The sequence below is a fragment of the Amblyomma maculatum genome, chromosome 7 (assembly GCF_055883805.1).
Source record: "Amblyomma maculatum isolate TAMU_Amacu chromosome 7, ASM5588380v1, whole genome shotgun sequence".
NCBI classification, from domain to species: domain Eukaryota; kingdom Metazoa; phylum Arthropoda; class Arachnida; order Ixodida; family Ixodidae; genus Amblyomma; species Amblyomma maculatum.
Window position 1 is genome coordinate 115,240,638 of NC_139350.1, and position 20,790 is coordinate 115,261,427.

At 46.4% G+C, this 20,790-nt stretch overlaps 1 protein-coding gene and 1 pseudogene across 1 annotated transcript; both read right to left on the reverse strand.

Annotated features, from left to right (window-relative positions):
* Positions 1-568: 568 nt before the first annotated feature.
* LOC146184488 (uncharacterized) lies at positions 569-8,413 on the reverse strand (annotated as a pseudogene).
* A 43-nt stretch (positions 8,414-8,456) lies between these two features.
* Positions 8,457-20,518, reverse strand: LOC146184489 (formin-2-like). The gene is made up of 4 exons (XM_084608565.1): positions 20,458-20,518; positions 18,826-18,968; positions 14,561-14,623; positions 8,457-10,664 (listed from the first exon to the last, which is right to left on the reverse strand). Exons 1-4 carry the CDS (start codon positions 20,516-20,518, stop codon positions 8,457-8,459), a joined length of 2,475 nt encoding a protein of 824 aa, XP_084464691.1.
* Between the last annotated feature and the right edge of the window lie 272 nt (positions 20,519-20,790).

Below are 20,790 nucleotides of genomic sequence, written 5' to 3' on the forward strand. Positions count from 1 at the left end.
GCCTGCAGTTGCATCCAGCTTCGAAAAAATGGCTGCATCACCGATGAGACCAACAACTTGTTCAACGGTAGGCAAATATGTATTTCCCTTAGAACCACTTTGTTTAGTCGAGTCGGGTCCACACACAAACGGTACATTACATTTTTTTACACTGCCACCAGTCCGGCGCACCATGGAGTTGATTTATCAATACGGCAAATGACGGCGTGGCTTTCGAGTTTTTCAAGTTCTTGCCGAACAACTGAACGCCACGGGATTGGTATCCGTCGAGGGGCACTGAGTGAGACAGCACATCTTGTTTCAAGCGAATGATGTACTCATTTCTGAGCATGCCGAGGACGCAGAACAGTTCAGCATAAAGCTTTGGCTCAAGAGTGTTGACAGTACACAAAATGTTGACAGTACCCAAACTTCAAGAGCTTGGATCGCTGGTAGACCCAGTAAAGGTACTGAAAGTGAGTGAATGCCGTAAAGACGCTGGCAGATGACCTTCCCTTGCCGAGGTAGATGTGCTAAATACGATTTCCTACAAGCAGAGGTTAGGCACAGGGCCCTGTCAAAATAGCATCTACCTTGGCGAGCTCAGCCGGCCATCGGGGAAGTGACTTGAAACTGCGGAAACCTCGGCACCTGAGTCTACTTTAAAGTGAGTTGTGTAGTTGTCGACTGTGAAATGCACATTCTTGGCTTTAGCTGGCTTCTCGAAAGTGCGCAATTGGATAGGACTGAGTTTGACCTGCCTCGACTTCTTAGAGCGGCAAATCTCAGCAATATGACCTGTCTTACCACAGCAGCTGCAGACAGAGCTCTTTGGCAGGGAGTCTGAGCGTCTATAAAATGCGCGGCCGCAGAAGAAACACACCAGAATATCACGATAGCGTTCCGACTTCACATCCAGTGAGCGCGTTCTGGCATCGACCGGCCGTCGCGAAAACTTTTTAGTCGCAGTATTAGTGTTGACCATGCCTGGCGAGGTAGACTGTGCGAGTGAGCGTTCCTTGTCCGCATCCTCGGACTGACAAGATTGCGTCCAAGCTTCTTTCAGAGTTACCTTCGGGAAGCAGCAAAGCTTATTAGAGAGACGCATGTCGAGCAATCCAATGACAAACCTGTCGCGGACCAAGCGTTCTTCCACTGCCGGTGACTGGTAGTTGCAACGTTTGATTATCCAGAACAGCTCGGCGTAAAATTCGCCGACACTCTTACCTGGTTGTTGAATGCGCTTGTGAAACCGAGACGACTCATAGAGCTCATTACAGAGATGTTCGAAGTTCTCGGAGAAGTGTTTGACAACTGCGTCGTAGGCGGCTAACGTGGCAGTGTCGAATGAAAAAGTGTCTAGCAGCGAGCGAGCTTCCTGCCCATACAGTACAGAATCGTATGTACTTGCATGTCTAGCGGAGTGTTTCGTAGACCGGAGAAAGCGGCATAGTCCTCGAAGCGAGACTTCCATAAAGACCAACTTGCAGGGTTGCAGACGTCGAACGCGTCTAGCGGTTGCAGAGTGAGGACTAGCAACTATGCCTACTGGGCGCTTTCGTTCGTGAGCATCTTTTTGCCGTTGAGGGTCGTTGAGAGCTGCTTCAATACGAGTTTAGCATGCTGCTGTCATTTCTGACACTATGTTGTGTGGGCGTTCCCGTGCTGTCGTGCCGGGAGGCCGACAGAGAAAGATAGCCAGGCAACCACGCCGCTCCTGAACCAAACACAAACTGATTCATTCCAATCCCCCTGACTGGGCTCCAGTTAAGACGGAAGTTATATGTGGCGACCCCAACGAAAATAGGGATGACAAAAAAGAAGTGTCCGAAGTTTTTTTTGTCGGAGAAAGAAAGAAAGATCTGTTGGTGCAATGGTATTGCACGAGCAACGGAGTGGGAAGTGGCAAAAGGGGTTAGAAGATTATTTTATGTATCACTTGAAAGGTCGTGAGTGGTATCATAATTTGGTTATAAAGAAATTGTGCCCCAATTGAAAGTAAACATTAAGGAAAGGGGGTGTGCCAACTGAAAACGAATGGCCAAGCCCCATTATATGGACATTAAAAAGGGTAAGCTTCGTTTTCAAAAAATGAGGAGAAAGCCGATATAAAGAACCACAGTCGTATAAAATGCTGGTATCTAGTTTATAAAGGACAAAGTTTCGGCTTGCTTGGAGAATGATAGTGTGATAGAAGAACTGCAGAATGGATTCCAAAAAACAAAGCAAGTGAGAGGACAATCAGTTCTCACTTACTCAGGGTACTCATATGAACAAAAGAAATGCCGGTTCCTGTGAGTAGCTTTTCTGAAATAAAGAGGCATGCGACAATGAAGTTCGATCATTTGTGGGACATACTGGGCGCACTGGAGACGGTGGCTGGAATTACTTTCTATTCGTTTAAAAATATTTGTAAAGGTAAAAAGAGGTACAGCCATGGCTTATAGACAAGGATGTTCTTGTCATCTTTGTGTTTTTGGAACACCTACAAGGACTGCATTCCAAACCAGAGAACACCGCAATATTCTTCAAGCGTTTTTTCAATCAAGACGCACAAATTAATCAGTAATTACTAGGACTGAGGCGCCTTGATCATTTAGTCCTAATGACTGATAAATAAAAACCTTTCCGCCTGATAACAGACATCCGTGGTACAAGGACAGAGTAGATCCCAAGTTTACCAATAAACAATGAGCACTAAGGATTTTTATTGATAAAGAGGACGACAAATACAGGTTATTGGCAAGTAGTGGCGGTGACAAGGCCGTATACAAGAAAAGAGCACACAGGCGTGATAGTGCTGAAATTAAAATTGGCCTGGCCTGCGCCCGCAAAAGAACTAAGCAACTCGGCGGTGATATCGACAAACGTGCTCGTCGATCGTTGAACAAACAATACCTGTCGCACTCATCAATGCTCAATTTAAAGGCTGCTCAGAACCATCTGTAGATAACGCCCCAAACTGTTACTAGCGCTACAACTTGGAACATTGCAGAGACATACGCGAGTCATCGAAATCGTCGAGACACATCTCGGCGCACCTTGCGCGACAAAGAAACTGATAAAATGAGTCTCGCGACATCGAGATTTAGCAAACAAAGAATACAGAATTGATATACGTGCCAGAACCGGAGTGATAACGCCGCATGACAACGGCTCCTAAAGAACAACAAATACAGTTTTGAAGATTTCGCGCCTTTACTCCCCCCTTGAAAAACAACGCCTTGAACGCCTTGATGTTCCAAAATACACAAAGCAACTTATTCATAGAGTTACAAAGTTTAAACACCACGGATTATTCAACGCGCGTAATAAGGCTTCAGACGAACAACATGTACAATTTCTGGGCGCGTCTGCCGACGTTGTGATGCTCTCGTACTGTCAGGAATGACTTGATAGTCGAGTTATTCAACGCAGCGAAGTATTTTGTATGGCCCAAAGTATCGTGCGAATAACTTTTCGCTTAGCCCATGGGCTTAGCCCAGTTCAAAAACATAACTGGTCTCCTGGCTTGTACTCTGCGCGGCATCGTCATAAGTTATATCGCCAGGTGTTGATGTCGCCGTTGATCTTTAATAAGCAGCCGTAGGAGTCGTCGGGCTTCCTCTACACGCGGCAGGTAGGCGGCGACGTCAAAGTTGTCTTCGTTGGTTACGTGCGGCAGCACTGCGTAGAGCGTCGTTGTGGGCTCCCTGCCGTGCACAAGCTTGAACGGAGTCGCTCTCGCCTTCTCCTCGACTGTCTTCTTATACGTGAATATCTCGTTCGGCAGGATGGGGTCCCAGGTCTTGTGTTCGGCGTCCACGTACATGGTGATTATGTCTGCGGTCGTTTTGTTGGGGCGTTGCGTAAGCCCATTGCCCTAGGGATGGTAGGCAGTTGTCCTAAGCGAACTCGTTAGACTGTAGTGCAAGATGACCTGCGTGAGCACAGCCGTAAATGCAGTTCCTCGGTCCGTGATGATCACATCAGGAGCGCCTTCTCGCAGAAAACTTCTTTCGACGGAAAATTTAGCAACTGGTGCTACGGTACCATTAGGCACGGCTTTGGCTTCGGCGTGACTGGTGATCAAGCTGGGAAGGGGCCTAGAAGGTCCATCTCAATTTGTTGAAAATGTTTACTCGGCGGCGGCATGGGGCTCAGCCAACCACCAGGTCTCGTCAGGGTTGCTCTGCGTCGCTGGCATTCACAGCACGGTCACACATATTTAACAAGGTTGGCAGGCAACCGCGACCAGTAATAATTTTCTTGTATCATGTGTAACGTGCGCGCCAATCCGAGATGCCCTGCTGTTGGTTCATCGTGCACCGCCTGCAGAATCTCGTGTAAGAGGACTTTGGGTACTACCAGAAGCTGTGCTTTTATGTTGGTTGCGCAGTTATAAACGACGACGTCGTTGTACAGGTCGAGCGACAATAAATGATGCCGGAACACAGCAAGAGGGGTAGCGATCTTTCCTTCGAGGTAATCAGCAAGGTCTTTTAACTCAGGGTCCAAGCGCTCCTGCTGTACAAAACTGCTGGCGTTACCGGTCACAAGAAGGCATCTTCGCCTTGTTACTTCGGTAGCGCATCAAGGGGAGCTCGTGACAAGCAGTCTGCCTCAAAGGGCTTGCAGCTCTATTTATAGACGACTGTGACGTCGAGTTCTTGAAGACGCTAGGCTCCATCCTGCAAGGCGTTCGGAGTGATCTTTTAAGTTGGCGAGCCAGCAGAGAGCATGGTGATCGGTCATAACCATGAATGGTCGTCCGTACAAATAGGGGCGAAATTTTTATGTCACCCAAATGATGTGAAGACATTCATTATCCGTTGTCGAATAATTGGCTTCAGCTTTCGAAATTGAACGGTTGGCATAGGCGATATCTTAATCCTGTCCTGCACTCTTCAGAACGAGAACCGCGCCTAGGCCCAAACCGCTTACGTCGGAGTGAAGTTCAGTTTCGACGTTTTCATCAAAGTGGACCAGAACAGAAGGGGACTGTAGACGGCGCTTAAGCTTGACGAAGGCTTCTTCTTGCTTCCCTTCCAATTTAAAATCTACGTCAATCTTTGTAAGCTGCGTCAACGGCTTGGCGATGTGCGAAATGTTCCTGACAAATTGTCGATAATTAGCGCATAGCCCAAAGAACCTGCGTAACGCTTTCTTGTCGGCGGGAGGTGGAAAGTGCGTGATCGCAACCGTTTTCTCTGGATGGGCGAACACCTTCCTTGCTAATGATAAAACCCAGGAATCGCAGTTCCTCGTAGGCAAAGTGGCCCTTCTCTGCTTTCAAAGTTAGCCCTGATGACTTGATAGCTTCTAGCACTGTCCAAAGCCTTTTTTAGTGGTTTTCGAAGCTACAGGAGAAGACGACGACATCATTCAAGTATACCTGACCAATCTGCCACTTCAAGCCCGCCAGAACAATTCCATTACTCGTTGAAACGATGCTGGTGAGAGGCCATATGGCATCACATTGAACCCGAAGAGGCCGTCCGGTGTGATGAATGCGGTCATCTAGCGATCTCTTTCATCGACATCATCCCGCCGGGGTGGCGCAGTGGTTACGGCGCTCGACTACTGCTCCCAAAGACGCGGAATCAACTCCCGGTCTCGGCGGCCGCTTTTCAATGGAGGCGAAAAGCAAGGCGCCTATGTGCTGTGCGATGCAAGTGCACGTTAAAAACCCCTGGTGGTCGAAATTTCCTGAGTCCTCCACTAGGGCGTCTCTCACAGACTGAGTCGCTTTCGGACTTTAAACCCCACAAATCAACCAGCCAACCAATATTTTGTCGAAATCAATTTGCCAATAGCCGCTATACATGTCAATCGATGAGACACACCTTGCACTACATGTCCTGTTCATGTAAATTTCTTCCTGACTTGCACTAAAATGTCAGTAACTTGAGGTATTTCTCTGACCCACTCTGCAGGTTTCGTATCTCTTAATACTGCCCGTACCATTTTACATTCCATAGCCCTCTGCTTATTCCTCAACTTTAGTAGAACCCCCTTGACCTCGACGTGTTAGCCCTATAGGTGAGTACATGTATATGCAACTATGTAAACGTTCGTCTTGAGCGATACCGAAAAGCTGCTAGTCATAAACTGCGAGTGCTAGCCAAATACTCTGCGTCCCAATCTTATTCTCCTTGTTATTTCCCTTTCAAGGTCCGGATCTGCGGTTTCTACCTGTATTAAGTAGACATATTCGCCTAATATTTCCAGTGCTTCGCTACCTAACGTAAACTGCTGTTTCTTCCCGAGGCTGTTGAACCTTACCTTAGTCTTCTGCAGATTGATTTTTAAGCCAACTTTTGTAATTTTCGTATAAAGGCCATGAATTATTCTTTGCATTTCTCCCGAGTTACTGCATGGCAATGTCATCAGCAAATCGACAATTACTGTAGTAGTTTCTATCTACCCTTACCCTTAACTGCTCTCGTTGAAAATCTATGGATACTTCTTCCATTCAAGCTATGAATCGTACTGGGGAGATCGTGTCTCCTTGCCTAACACATTTCTTTATAAAAATTTTGTTACTTCTTAAAACAGGACTACGGTTGCTGTACAGCCAGTATATACATCGTCCAGCACTTTCACGTACGACTCGTCTACACCCTCATTTCGCAATGCCTTTATGACCGTCGAGCTTTCTACTGAATCAAATACGTCCTTCGTCACTGCGGGTAAGTCTGATTGGTTTTCCCTACCGCCAAACTCATTATTGTCCTGACCTCTCTGGCTACGGCAGAGAACAGTATAGAACCCCTTGGCAACTTTGACTATCTTGACCATATTCATGTTGACATTGCCCGCCTTGTCCCTCAGCGGATACACCTGATTTTTGCCTATGCCTCTTTTCTCCTTCATCAACTTTAGGTTTCCCCTACTCTTTACAGCATGATCAATTTTCTCCATATTATGCTTTCTTACTTCGGATAATTTGGGCTCATGGATTAGCTTTGATATCTCTACCAAATGTATCTGGTCTGTTGAATTTGAAGCTTTCTTACTTTGGTGTTGCCTAAATAACTATTTCGTCTCCTTAGACAGCTTACCGGTATCCTCTCTAACTATCCTACTGCCTACTTCTAAAGCGCACTCAGTAATGATATCTGCGAAATTATTGGACATTGCTTCTAGGCTAATGCTGTCATCCTCGGTTAGAGCTTAATATCTTTTCTGTAGCGAGATCCTGAACTATTCTGCACTCCCCCTCTCCAGTAATGCATTGATGGACTTCTTACTAATCTGTTTCGTTCCTTCTTCAGCTTTAGAATAAGTTCAGACCTTACCATCCTGTGGGCCCTGCATTGCACTTTCCCGATTACATCTACATCCTGCATAATGGCGGGGTTAGAACACACCAAATCAATTTTATTATTAATCTCCCCGTTAAGAATTTTTCATGTCCACTTCCGGTTTGCTGAAGAAAATGTTCATCATTCGTGAGTTATTGCACTCTTCAAACTTAATAACTGCCGCCCGCTATTCGTAGACCAATACCAAAGTCACACACTGCCTGGTCTCCTGTCTGCTTTTTCCCTACCTTGGCATTGAAGTCGCCTATTAGTAAAGTATACGGCGTCTTTCCTTTCCGCAGTTCGTAGACGCTTTCAACTGCCTGGTCATCATGACCACATGTAGGTGAGTATTCCTGCACAATCTTTAATTACGAATAATTAAGCCTAATTACGATGCCCTTTTATTAATGCTATACGCCACGTGCGCTGTTATGAGGGCACTACCATTGCCGGAGCTCTAGCATCACCTACCGCACAGCCGTTCGCATTATGTCTGTTCCGCCTCCAGCGCGTATTTCGAGAATGGCAGAACGAAGCGGCAGTCGCGTGCTATTTCGCGGATTCAGGCGAATTGAAAACGTTGATGTGAGAGAGAAAAAACTTTATTGTTGAGACTAGTGTTACTGGGTCTTAGTGGAAGAGCAAAGTGGCCGTTAGCTGGTGGCTTGTGGCGGCTTCTTCAGTGCGGTTTACGGCGCCCAATTGTATATCGGGTCTCGCATTATGAAGCACTTGCTTCCAGGATTCAAATGAGGCAGCTTCTATGAGAGTCTTTCAAAGGTACGAGTGTGCAATTTGGCAAAGATATGTATGCTTCTCAGCCCGTTTACGGCGTTCGCGAAGAAATTTCCAGCGCCGTGGGGCTGTCCGATGTAATCGCAAAATTCGTGATCGAGATGAAGAGCGTCGACTACGACATGCGGCTAGAGGTAAGCACCTTGCTTTAGCTATTGCAGAGTGTGTAATTTCGTATTGTGGTTCCTTACGCTTTTGGAGATGTTCGGAAGATCGTGAAAGCCACCTGCACCTGCAAATCAAAATCGTGAAGGCTGCTGCAAGCTCGCCGCTGCGTTGGCTGTTTATATTATAAAGCCACTATCATGCGTCGCGAACGCACCTGCCATGGGCGTGGAATAAGCAATCATCTCGCCCGAATCTTGACACGAAGAAGTTGATAAGGATTTATTTTCAGTTGAGAGCAATACTGATATTTACGACGCTTGCCAGGTCAATAATTACCTCCTGCAGGTCCTTCACCTTCTTCCTTGCTGATTCAAAATCGAGCTTGATCTTGCGCTGCACCTCTTTCTTCCAGATGTTCTTGAAGTCGTTGCAGAAGGGCACCCACGGTGCAAAGAACTCCTTGGGCCACTCGGACTCGTTCTTGGACTTTGGTTGCAGACTGAAGTACTCCTTGGTCTCCAGGAATTTTAGCGGGCATTCCTCAAGGTTCTCCTCCTGCTCCTTGTGCTCGTTGTAAGCCTTCTTGAGGAAAATGTTCATCTGCTCCTTGAAGGGTTCCTGGTGTTCGGCGTCGGAGTTTGCGAGCACTTTTTGTACCTTCGTCTCGCAACCTTCGACCTGAGAGTGAAGCTTCTTAAGATCTGCCCTGATGTCATCGAAACTGACTAACCCAGCCCGCTCCATGTCGCTCGGCTCAGGCAGAGGAAATTTCAACTTCTCCCGGGTGATGTCCGCTCTCTCTTGGAACTTGCTTATATAGACTCTGACAATGTAGTGAAGAAGAGTTAAAGAGTTGTCCTTGCTCTTGACGTCCTTCAGCTTGGCCAAGATCTCGAGGCCAAAGCCATCAGCCTGTCCACGACTCCTATTCCCTCCGTTCATGTAGTTACCGAGAGCCAATATAAGACCCAGAATGTTGTGGACCTCCTTGTTGTGCAGCAGCGTCTCGCATGTTATTTTGAGGTTGTTGAGCTTGTGTTCCACACTACTGATGGATTCTGTGTACGTCGACTGGAAGATAATGCAACCCACACGGTCGGCATACTCGGGGATGCGAGACTGATCGAGCAGAAAGCGCTCTGGCTTGTCCAAGGGAATGTCGGGCTTCAGGGCCAGATGGTCTTGGATCAAATTGAGCTCCTCACTCGTGGGGCGAATTTCGTACAGAACTTGCAGAGTTTCCAGGCTTACAATCGATGTGTCAAAGTTGTAGATAGCATTTTCGACGTCTGAGATTTCAAGACGAAGGCTCGATATGAGAATGCCTACATTTTGTGACCGCTTCTGGACAAGGAGCTTCGCCACCTCTTTCCCTTTCTTCTGGTTGGTTTTCGTTTTGGCAGTTGGCTTCTTCTCCTGGATCTGTCTTGAGAACATGTTAGCAAACTCATCCCAGTCTGTAGGAGGAGTCTCCTCCAGACACTCCCACAATGTTTTGTGGTCTTTTTCCTTCTCGGGAGCTTTCTCTGGCTGCTGTGCGGGCACCTGAATTCTCGTCCAGTATAGGGGCTTCATTAGTGCCTTGGGGTTCACGGGTTGCTTGAGGGCTATGGCATATGCGCTGTGCCAGCCGCCCACAGGGGGCGCTGGCAGCGGTGCAGGCCCCATTCCTGGTGGGGGAGGAGGTGGTGGAGCTGGCATGCCATGGACAGGCGCCATCAGCGGTGGTGGGGGCGGAGGAGGGGGCATGGAGGACATGGCTGGGAAAGGCCGTGGAGGTGGTGGTGGTGGTGGGGGCGCCATGCCCATGGGAGGAGGGGGTGGAGGATGAGGAGGCGGGGTTGCGGCCCCACCCAGAATGGATGGCGGAGGAGGAGGTGGAGAGGGAGGAGGCGGGGGTGCAGCCCCACCCAGAAAGGATGAAGGAGGAGGAGGTGGAGGAGGCGGTGGAGCGCAAGGAAAGGATGATGGTGGTGGTGGCGGAGGGGGAGGAGGCGGGGGCTGCACAGCAGCAGGGCTGGTCACAGAGACTGAAGCTGGACTAGGTTCTTTGCTAGTGGGCACTTCGTCTGTCTGGCACTCCCGGTGACAGGTGTCGACCTGCACCTGAGACTCTTGCGTTGAGCGCTCCACCTCGTCCGTCTGAACCATGCCCACAGCAAACCTCCACTGCGCCTGCACCCCTTTTTCGCAGGTTGCCATTGCGGCACTCTGTGCCTCGCATGACCGCAGGGACACGAGGGTGGTCTGGACTTCCCAAGACCGCTGTGGTACAGCTTGCAACACGGGGGCCCGTCGCGGCACCGCGACTGCCTGAGGTGCATCCAGATCACGAGCCTTTCGGGCCAGTTCCTCAATGCCAGCCAGAGTTTGGTACTTGTCAATCTGCTGCTCCAGGCGAACAACCTGGCCTTCGTAGTCAGTCGGTTTCGCAGCTTGCTCACCGCGCAGCGAGAAGAAGGCTAGCTCGTGTTCTTTCTGCAGTTTCTCCAGCTGCGAATTTCAAAAAAGGCTGTTTTTAAAAATAAATAACAAATCGCTGGATTTTTTCCGATGAGTTTTACTTTGAACAAATGCTCGGAAGCATTTGTTCTGCACATTGAAAACATTTGTCAGTGACCTTTCTAGCCGTTTCATGCCCCCTTTAACACTGAGGGGGCGGAGCGGCCGAATAGATGCACCCAGTGAGGGAGTAAGACCGTGAGAGAGGGACGTGTCTGTTGAGGGCGTGGTGACCGTCACTGGGCAGCGTTGCACAATGTGTGTTACTCCGGAGTATAGTTCACTATACTCCGGAGTGAGCAGTCGTGTGTCGCTCACGCGTCCTCAACTTCGGCATCTCCCTTCACATCAGTTACTCCCCGGCGTTCACAGATAGCAGACGTTCACGCGTAGTGCTCCCTGGATCTCGGCTCCGAGCTGCTCGCTGCGTCGTGAAGAAGCTTAACTGAGCTCACCTCCGAGCCTCAACTGGAGCTCACCTTCAAGCGCGCTTCCCTCTCTCTCTCTCTCTCTCTCCCCCACTAATCCCACCATCAGACCTTTCGGAAGGACATTGTAAAGAAATACGTTGTGCCTGTAATAATAATATTATATAATATTAATAATTATAATAACAACAATATAATAATAATAACGGCTCACTGGAAGGGAAGGGCACAGTATTTGTCACACTTGCTCTGTCGACACCTGACCCGCGCTGTAAGGGAAGGGAGGCAAGGGCGAATGAAAGTAAATAGAGAGAAAGAAGAGCCGTAGTGCAAGGCTGCGGAGTAATTTCGATCACCTGGGGATCTTTACCATGCGCAGACATCGCACAACCCCGAGATTCCTCTTCGATCGCCTCCATCAAAACGCAGCCGTCGTGGTCGGGATCGAACTCAGGTACTCCGGCACAATAGTCGGGCCTCTTACCACTGCACCACCGCGGCGGGGCTGCCTGTTTTCGCTCATTTCTGAAGACGGTGCAGGAAAAGTTCAGGACACGGCTGGACTGCGCGTTTGCTTCGCGTAGCAGTGGATGACGCCTGCCCGTCTGGCACTGCGGTGCAGGTTTTACGGGCTGAAGTACAACGGTTACGAATAAAGTGGGAACGTCATTCTACTAGTTAAATGGCGCAAGAACCTCATAACAAAGTGTAAAATGCATGAAAAGTACAGCAGGGATAAGGAGTGTTACGCACCTACTTCGCATTTGATTAAATATGCAAATCTGTAGTATTTTGTTTCTATTCCCTGTACAGTTATCGCCTTCAGCTCTTGCCGCAGCTCAATAGGTCCTGGATATATCAGCAGATGATGTGGCCTCCACAATCATTTTTATTTTTCACACTCATTTAGAGCAATCCAGCAACAAGAATGTTTATGTATAGACCTTCACCATTATGTGTGATATTTAAACAAAATTGCTTGAAACAACCAGACTTAAGCTCTGATGAAAGAGTTTGTTTTCAGCCTATCGCCAGTTTGAAATTAAAAACAGTTGACAGTAGCATGCGGACATAAAGTGCACCATTATGTGAAAGAACACCTAACATGCATATACATAAACACACCCTCTTATCTCCGACCTATGAAGATTAGGAAACAGGCCTATGAAAGGTCGCTCTTCATGGCCTAGTCAGTGGATTCTGTTACTCGCAACTATGTGCCAATGGTTAAAATTATAATAAAATTTTTGGATGCTTCTACTTCTTTCTGGGAGTAAAATATAATTTTTAAATGAAAATTAGAAAGCGCTCAAGTTTTACCTTAAGAGCAGACGTGAGGCGACATTACACCATGTTTCATTACGAAATCTTTTTGTTTCTTTTCTTGTTTAGGTAAAATTTATTTCAAAAACGTTATTGCTGTAACATCAGTGCACATCTAAAACACAGGTTAATAAGCCATAGGCAGCAAAAGCGCTCTCTACATGCACCTCTAACTTGCGCGGCACCAAGGACCCTATGTGGAGGCACCTATCTCTTTTGTATCCAAAGCTACAACTGGATAGTCAGCGGCGAATTTCGCGTAATCGTCGCTAGTCACTACAACGCATGTACACGCCATAAACATGTCAGCGAGTTTCCCTGGGCTTCAAAAGATGAGGAGAAGGGAAGAATAATGAGCGAGGAGAAGAAGACTCTAGTAAACAGGAGCAAGAAGTCTCGGAAGACGCCTAGAACACGAGCAATCCCCGATCCCACTATAGGTTTTGCAGCCAGTGCATCGGGACTCAATTATCAGACCCTGGTGCAGTCTGCTTTCCGGCAGAGAGCACTATATGCATTTCTTGTGGTGTGATTAAACTATTATACGCTTCATTCACACTGCCACTTCTGGAAAGTTTTTTTCTTCAGCAATATTTTTATACTTTAAGAAAATGTTCGCGTATTGATGTGCTAAAATGTATTTGAAATATATTGTATTCATTTCCAAATCTGTGCTGTCTTACTCCCTGTATCCTGTCGAAAGTGCGCGCTTTCTTTAGTGATGATGTTTCAACCGACCCGGCTACTCTCCTTGATATCTTTAGTATCCCGTCGTTGCATCCATTCTCCTGAATGTATAGCATTAGGATTCGTATTTGGTTAACCTTTGGTACGGAATTCCTCCCACATTCATATCGATTTCTCCGATTTCTCGCACCTCAATGATTTTGCGTTGACGACTAGAAGTTACGATTTCTACGGTGACCATGAATGCCCCCTACTAGCCGCGTAGTCCGCTACAGTGTCTGCCGCTGCCTGCAGCTGTCTCTCAATGCTCGCATTAGACCCCTGGTTTTTCCAGAGATTGGTGTCGTACGCGTACATGCTAAATTTGAGCCCCTCGAGGATGTTACTCAGCGCTTTTGGGAGACCCCTTATCGCCACGTTGTAGAAGAATTGGGAAAGAAGAGACCCTGCGGTATGCCCCTACTTCCTAGCTGCAATATGGGAGACTCAATATCTTGGAAACTAACGCAGGCTGTTCTATCTCTTAGGAAGTCTCTTATGTAGTCATATATTCTGGATCCCACTCCGATCTCCTAGAGACAACTGAGAATAGCTTCTTGCCTGACGTTGTCGAAGGCTTTTGTTAGGTCTAGTCCCATGTGTACTTTGACGTTCCCAGATCGTTAGTCTAATATTTCGTGTTTTAGTCACAGTATCACGTCCTCTGCGCCAAGCCTGGCCGGAAAACATCCATCTCGTCCGCCCATAGGTTGCTTTGCTCCATGAAACACGCAAGTCTCGTTTGTGCCATGTGCTCCATAAATTTCCCAACACGCAAGGTTAAGGAATGGGTATACGTTTTTCCCGTTTTAGGGGCTTGCTCGGTTTTGGCTTTACGATTACGTTTGCCGCTTTCCATCGATTCCATTCCCACAGAAAGGCTCTTCAGTGCAAGAAAATCAGGCGATAGAAAGGTTTGGAAATGCAAACCTCCCCCGTTAGCGTGGCTCTCCAAGCGCAGTTAAAACGACTAACTCTGTTCCTCTGGGTCAAAAATACAAGACCACCAGATCTCCACATTACTCATATCTCGTAATGGTGGTTTGTAAATGCGGCACAAGTGCCAAATTGTGTCCAGCATAATTTTATAGTCAAAATACCGTCGCTAACGCAAAGCTAAATCATGATTGGGCCAATCGGGCGCGAACCTTGACACCCTCCGCAAAGGAAGACCACACTCCTTCCCAGACACAAAAGCAGTCAAGAATTATACCTAAAATGCTCATTCCTTCAAACAGAAAAAAAATTATTCGGGTATGCGCTTTTGCGTGAACTCTATGAGAAGCAGCTGCTTTTAGAGGTATTCTCAGAAACCTCCGGCTGAGGTATACATCCTGGACATAAAAGTTTTTAAGCTAACTCTTCTGGAACGTACAGCATGATGCCATCAAAATATGCTGTGATACGCACACTGCCGCAGCCTGGCATCAGCAGTCCTTGGAGATCTACAGCCACGAAGAAAGGCTTTAAAGGCTGCAATGCCAGGACAAAGGCAGAGGAGGGCAGAGTGGGAAACCAAGACGAATGGCGAGTGTTAAAAATCGGCCTTCGCGCGGCCATCAAAAGAAAATATGCTGCGAATTGTTCTATAAATCACCTTTATTTAATCGCTGAACAGACTTCATGCTAGAAATTGTTCACACTGTTGTTTTACATCAAGTTACATGATGTTAGAGGTAGTTACGCCTTTCGATGTTCTGGTAATATTTGCAAACATTACGTGAGCGCGATGACCAAAGTAAGGAAAATTTTCGAACCGACTGAGCATGCTTACAATTAGTACACAAATCATTTATAACAGTAATTACAATTACAAATAATGAATAGCGAGAATTCACGACAGCATTATGCACACGTGTCAGGGTGTTGAGCCCTGATATGCCCAGTGTAGAATCGAACCCGCATCCAGGGGGTTTCTAGCCGTCATATACATAACTATTCCTACGTAGGCAGCGTGCGGACACGTGACTGTGCTTCCATGAGCGCTAAACAGATATAGGAACTTCAGCAAATGTGTGTGGGTAGCCTGCGTTGACCTAGATGACGTTTTCGCAGTTAGAGCACAGCTTTCTGTAGCAGGCGCCTTCAAATATTACATTGGGGAAATTGGGGGGGGGGGGGGGGTAGTAGGCATGAATGCCAGTCGTTCAGCCCCATCTCGTCTGATATGAGCGAAATCAGTAAAGCTTATGCGGCCTCATATGCACTTAAAGGTGGCTTTCCCATAAAGTGATCTCATAAAAGCTGCACCTGCCTCAAGTAACCTACAAGAAAGTGACTTGGATAGCATGCAGGCACGCAAGACTTTTTTTTCTTCCGCCACGGCCCCAGTTTTGCCGAGGCAATCTAATGAGGATGGCTTCATTTCTACTGCATCAGTTCTTTTCCACAGTGACCCCATCTTTACTGGATCTGCTGTCAGTTATCTCACAAGGAACCATTATTCTGAGTGTGTGCTTATTTGGTCGGCATTAGTCCGAGCAACCACCATATCGAATCCGTGGGGCATAAATAGAGCAGTGCCAAATAGTTCTTGCGTAGTAGAGTCCTGTTAGGGACTAATGCAGGTATTGCAACGATTGCCCAAATTCTAAATGCCCTCACAAAACCACAACAGGTCCCCTGTCTGCATCGAGTTATGTACGCCGCGAGTCCCCATATTGCTAGTGTCAGAATGGTCAAGGACATGAGTGCTGACTCAAGGTAAGCGAGACCTGTCCCTGCAAAAATAAGCACTAAAGCATATTTAGCTGCCGCTTCAAGGCCGCTGCCTGTGCTACAGTGGTCACAGCGGGCTGAACACAGTGCATTGCCTGAGTATTATCTGCATGCAATTTTGCATCCCTTATTTCTGTTATATGTGCCCTAAATTATTATTACGGCCGATTTGTGTAACAGTTGGAAGCTTCTATATATTATAACGAAATTTCATTCGCCTTGATTATTGCGACCTTGTAAACTTTTCTGAAATGAGGGGGAATTACTCACACCTAATTGTTAATATATGAGAGGCTAGTTTAGGGAGCCTACTAATTTCCGTAGTGTAGTATAAATAGAACTATAGTTCTATTTAGTACACACAAGATAAGAGGTTGAACTAGGCATACGTGCTCTCCCGTGTGTTTGTTGTATCCATGTTTTCAATAAGTGTTCTTTAAAGACATGCTAAGTTCACCTACCATGATATCAATGCTGTTAAGATCGTGTGGCCGATATTATGTGCGAGCAAATTGGCTTGCACCAATAATTCGAGTCCAATGGGTCCGCATAGCTTCATCGTCCCTAGCGGACAATGTACTATAATTAGGCGGCGCCAAGAGGCTATGCTGCCTATCCGCGATATTTTGGAACGATAGGACGTTTCGCACTCAGTTTATGCCCGAACTACAAAGGTCCCGAAGTCTAGCAGTCCCGCAGTCAACACCTGTGGGGTGCGAATGTCGTCTGGCACGCAAGTAATACGGTATTCGTGGACATTGTATTGCTTTACTTGCTTCACGTGATTGTTTTCTCAATGACAGTCTCGCACGCCTCTCAGTAGTGTCAGGAACGTTCAGTTTATGGCTAAAGCATTGCGCAGCTGTGTCGAATGAGTTTTGTCGCCGTGTCGTGCGACCAACACTGGATCGTCTAAGTCATGAACTGATGACTAATTTTCTGAACACTTTTATAGGAGCAGAAGAGTTTCAGATGCTATTAACCTGATGTTTATTGCTTTTGTCCACATCCTAACAAAAGCCCATCAATTGTCCACATAGGCACGATATGCTAACAACCTGAGCAAATATACTTGGACCCATCCTGGTGGAAGTTGGAACCCACGTCGGTCCATATTATTATGTGAGTAGCCCGCCGAAATCAAAAGGAAACTTTCATCCAGAGTGGCGACCCACATTGGTCCAAAGTAAAACCATCAAGGGAAATAGTCAGAATAGCACATTTGGAAATTGGAGGAAAATCGGCAGTCCAACATCCGCTTCCTCTATCTGTGTCAAATGGGACTCATTCGGATGTTTGTCGGCAGCCCACGTTAGGCCTTGACCAGTCTCCATTGAAGAAATTGCATTGATACACCAGGGCGCACCCGTGTTGTTCATATTAGAACGACCGGTGCCCTCACTTTACACCCTATGTTATGCTTTATGTGTCATAGGTGGGAATCTATGAAATTAGATATGTGCAAACAGGCTGTAAGCCGCCAAAATGTCCCTAATGCAAATAAGTGTCGCCATCTGGGCCTCATGTACATTTTGTTATCTGTTCAGTTGTTGAAATTTTACATTTACCGGAAAAATGTTTTGACTGGATTTGGCTTTCTCCATAGTATACTGCAGATGGAAAAACAAAGGCAGTGGCTCCACCTGCTTACGTTCAGACCATTTTAAACCACCTATTGGGCTCTCATATTGAAGCGAATCCCGCTTGTCATGTTGAATTTATACATTTTATTTTCCTTGGACGCTCATAACCAGTTGCTTTAAACGCAATTCAGCATCTTGATTTAGCAACACAAAATTTTCAGGTAAGAAATGATTTTAAAATTTAGGAAAGGTACCAAGTGAAATACAGGTTTTGTGTCCCGCCGATATTGAGAGACATATACAGAGGGAAAGACGTCTTTAAAGAAGCTATGATGAATGTTATCATGCTCTACGAATAATTTGAACTTAGCGTTAGGAAAAGGAATTTTTTTCTGCACACATGGTAGGTCACACACGGCATCTCTCATAGGGTAAGTCGTTTCGGGAGTGCGACCCTATAATCCTTTTCTAACCAAACAGTTTGCGTTCGTTTGGAGCCATATGCCACAAGAAACTAAATTGTATAATGCATTTCATGTATAAAAAAACTGTTGACGTCTAATTTTAAGCACCATGTATATATACATGCAACGCTGGTTGAAATGGGATGAAATATATTGAGAAATAAGGCTGCAAGAATAAATGCTATAGTATTGAGAACTGCAGTATGAAATGTATGCGCGATAATGTATGGGAACTTATTGTGAACAATACACATATAAAAAAGCAGGTCGAGCTATTACGCGGGACCACGTTGTAATGGTCACTGATCCTGGTTTCGGAGAAAAATGTGGGCCTACATTGTAAGAAAGCCCCACATTCATACATAAACGGAGCTGAGAAGTTGCTTTTTAGAAAACAGCCACTCTTATTCACTGCGACCGCAGCTCCGAAGAGAATCCGCCGTGGTGGCCCAGTAGCTGAGTGCTCTATTACAGAGACAAGACATCCGCATTCAAATCTAGCCGCCGCGCCCGAGTCTCGATGGCGGCAACTCCGAAGTTCCTCCCATTTACTGCGCGATGTCAAGCCAAGCTAAACAACACAGCTAGTCAAGTTAACTCGCATTCCTCCCTTCAAAGCCTGAGCCGCTTCAGTATATTTAACCGCACATACGATTACCGATGCTGCCGCCTATTCTGGTACATTGCTCATATGCGGAGAACTGCAACTCATCATTCGAAGACATGAAGGTCGTATCAGATACTCAGATACCACAGCAGAGCCATAACGCGAAGGGAACACCAGCGCGGCCAGTAGCCTGTCTTTTTGATATAGGTGCGCATACAAATCATAAAAGCGGTACCCGGAGGCAGCACACGCACCTTGGTTGGAGTGACCCAGGCTTCAGAGAATAATCAGCGTGAGAACAACCGATTTCGGATCAAGAGCCTTGACGATCGACCGTCGGTTGCCAGCGAGTTCTTCTTCTTCTGCTTCTTCCTTGATAAATGGCCCATACTCACGAACAGGGATTGACCAGTGTTCCGTGTGGACTTCCAATTGTCCTACAGATGCTGAATTAGTGTAATAAATTAATTATAAACTAAACAAAAACTAAGATATGAGATCACAAATCTGAATTAAAGAAAAAAAATACGAAACTAAAAATTTGAAAATTTGGAATACATTAAGCAAGAAACTGTCCGTAGCCAAAAAGTAGTTAAGTAAATACCGACAAGTTTGAGGCAACGCAAATCCTTTCGCACTCGCACCGAAGGAGAGTAGAAGCGGGACCGACAACGTAAATCCCAATTGGGCTACTGGAATTTCTGAATGCGCCCTCCTCTCATGTCAAATCCTTCGCCAAGCGAGAAAGAGATGTTCAATGTTTTCAATCTCACCGCAAGCCTCACAAAGGTTGGTATGGCTGAACCCGCATCTGCATAAGTGAAAATTTAGACGGGGAATCCTGCATCTCATGAGAGGCAGCGTTACCTCACACGGCCGTGATTTCAATGAACTTTACATAAGTATGTGAGATGTTGGTATTCTGTTGTAGATAGCAAAGAATCATTGCATGAGCCGGCTATGTATTGACAACGCTGAAAACGGGACATAACAAATACAATGATATTAGGAATGGTGCTTGGAGCAGGGGCATCAAGAGCTGATTTAGCCAAAAAGTCTGCCGCCTAGTTCTGGAAAATGCCGAAGCGACCGGTGACCCAGATGCAGCGTATCTGTTTCACCCATCCTTATAAGAAATACTTTAGTGAGCGCCAGAAAACAGCGTTCCGTGCTGACACCAGTGACAATAAAACAAAAAGAGAGTCTGGTAGAAAAATTATGTTTGACTTTTTGCCAGGAATTTTTGATAGTGGAAGCCCGATTGCCATAAACTCCGCTAAAAAGATCGGTGTGTAATCCGGGACTCACAGCGAAAGACTCCAGAAAAGAGCCTGAAAAGATTGCAATTGCTCCTTTTTACGCAGTCACAGATGCATCAGTGGCGATTACAGTGTGTTCACGGAACTTCTCAATGTGATCAGATAGGAGACTGTAAATAGACTTGAAGGTAAGTACTTCACATAGGATGGAAGTAAAGAAAAAAAATTGATATCGACAATGGACGTTGAGCAACCAATAGGAGTTATAGTACCGAGGTTAACACCATGTTTGCTAAAATGCTTTGCGTAAAACAACTTAGGGCAAACGGAACCTTGACCACTGGTGAGTGGTCAAGGTTCCGTTTGGTCAAGGTGAGTGAGAATTAAAAGAAGGGTTCGAGCGAGACCTCAGGAAAGATATACGAGAAATAAAGAATAGCTTAGCATTCATAAATGAAAGCTACGAGGAAATGAAAACATCGGTGAGCATTGTTGAAAAGGAAAATGCAGACCTCAAGAAATGCGTGACCAGTCTGCAAGAGGAACGTGATGCTTTGCGCTTGCTGTTAAAGCAACATGACATTCGACTCCTGCAAAACGAACAGCACTCCAGATGCTTCAATATTGAGGTAACAGCTGTACCTCAATCTGAAAAGGAGGATGTTCTAGAACTAACCAAGAAGCTCGGCACAGCCATTGGCGTTCCTCTTGATGATGCTGACGTTGAGGCATGCCATCGAGTTCGAACAGCTGGCAATTCTACTGCACCAAACATTGTCGTACAATTCGCACATAGAGCTAAACGCGACCTTTTTCTTGAAAAGGCTAAGAAGCAAAGACTAACATCAGAAGCATTGGAAGTCGAGCCAAAAGTCTCGATCTTTGTAAATGAGCACCTTTCTCCCGCAATGAAACGATTATTTGGAGCGGCAAATGCGCGAAAGAAAGAACTTGGCTGGAAGTATGTGTGGACGCGGCAAGGAAAAATTTACGCCCGGAAAGCAGATGG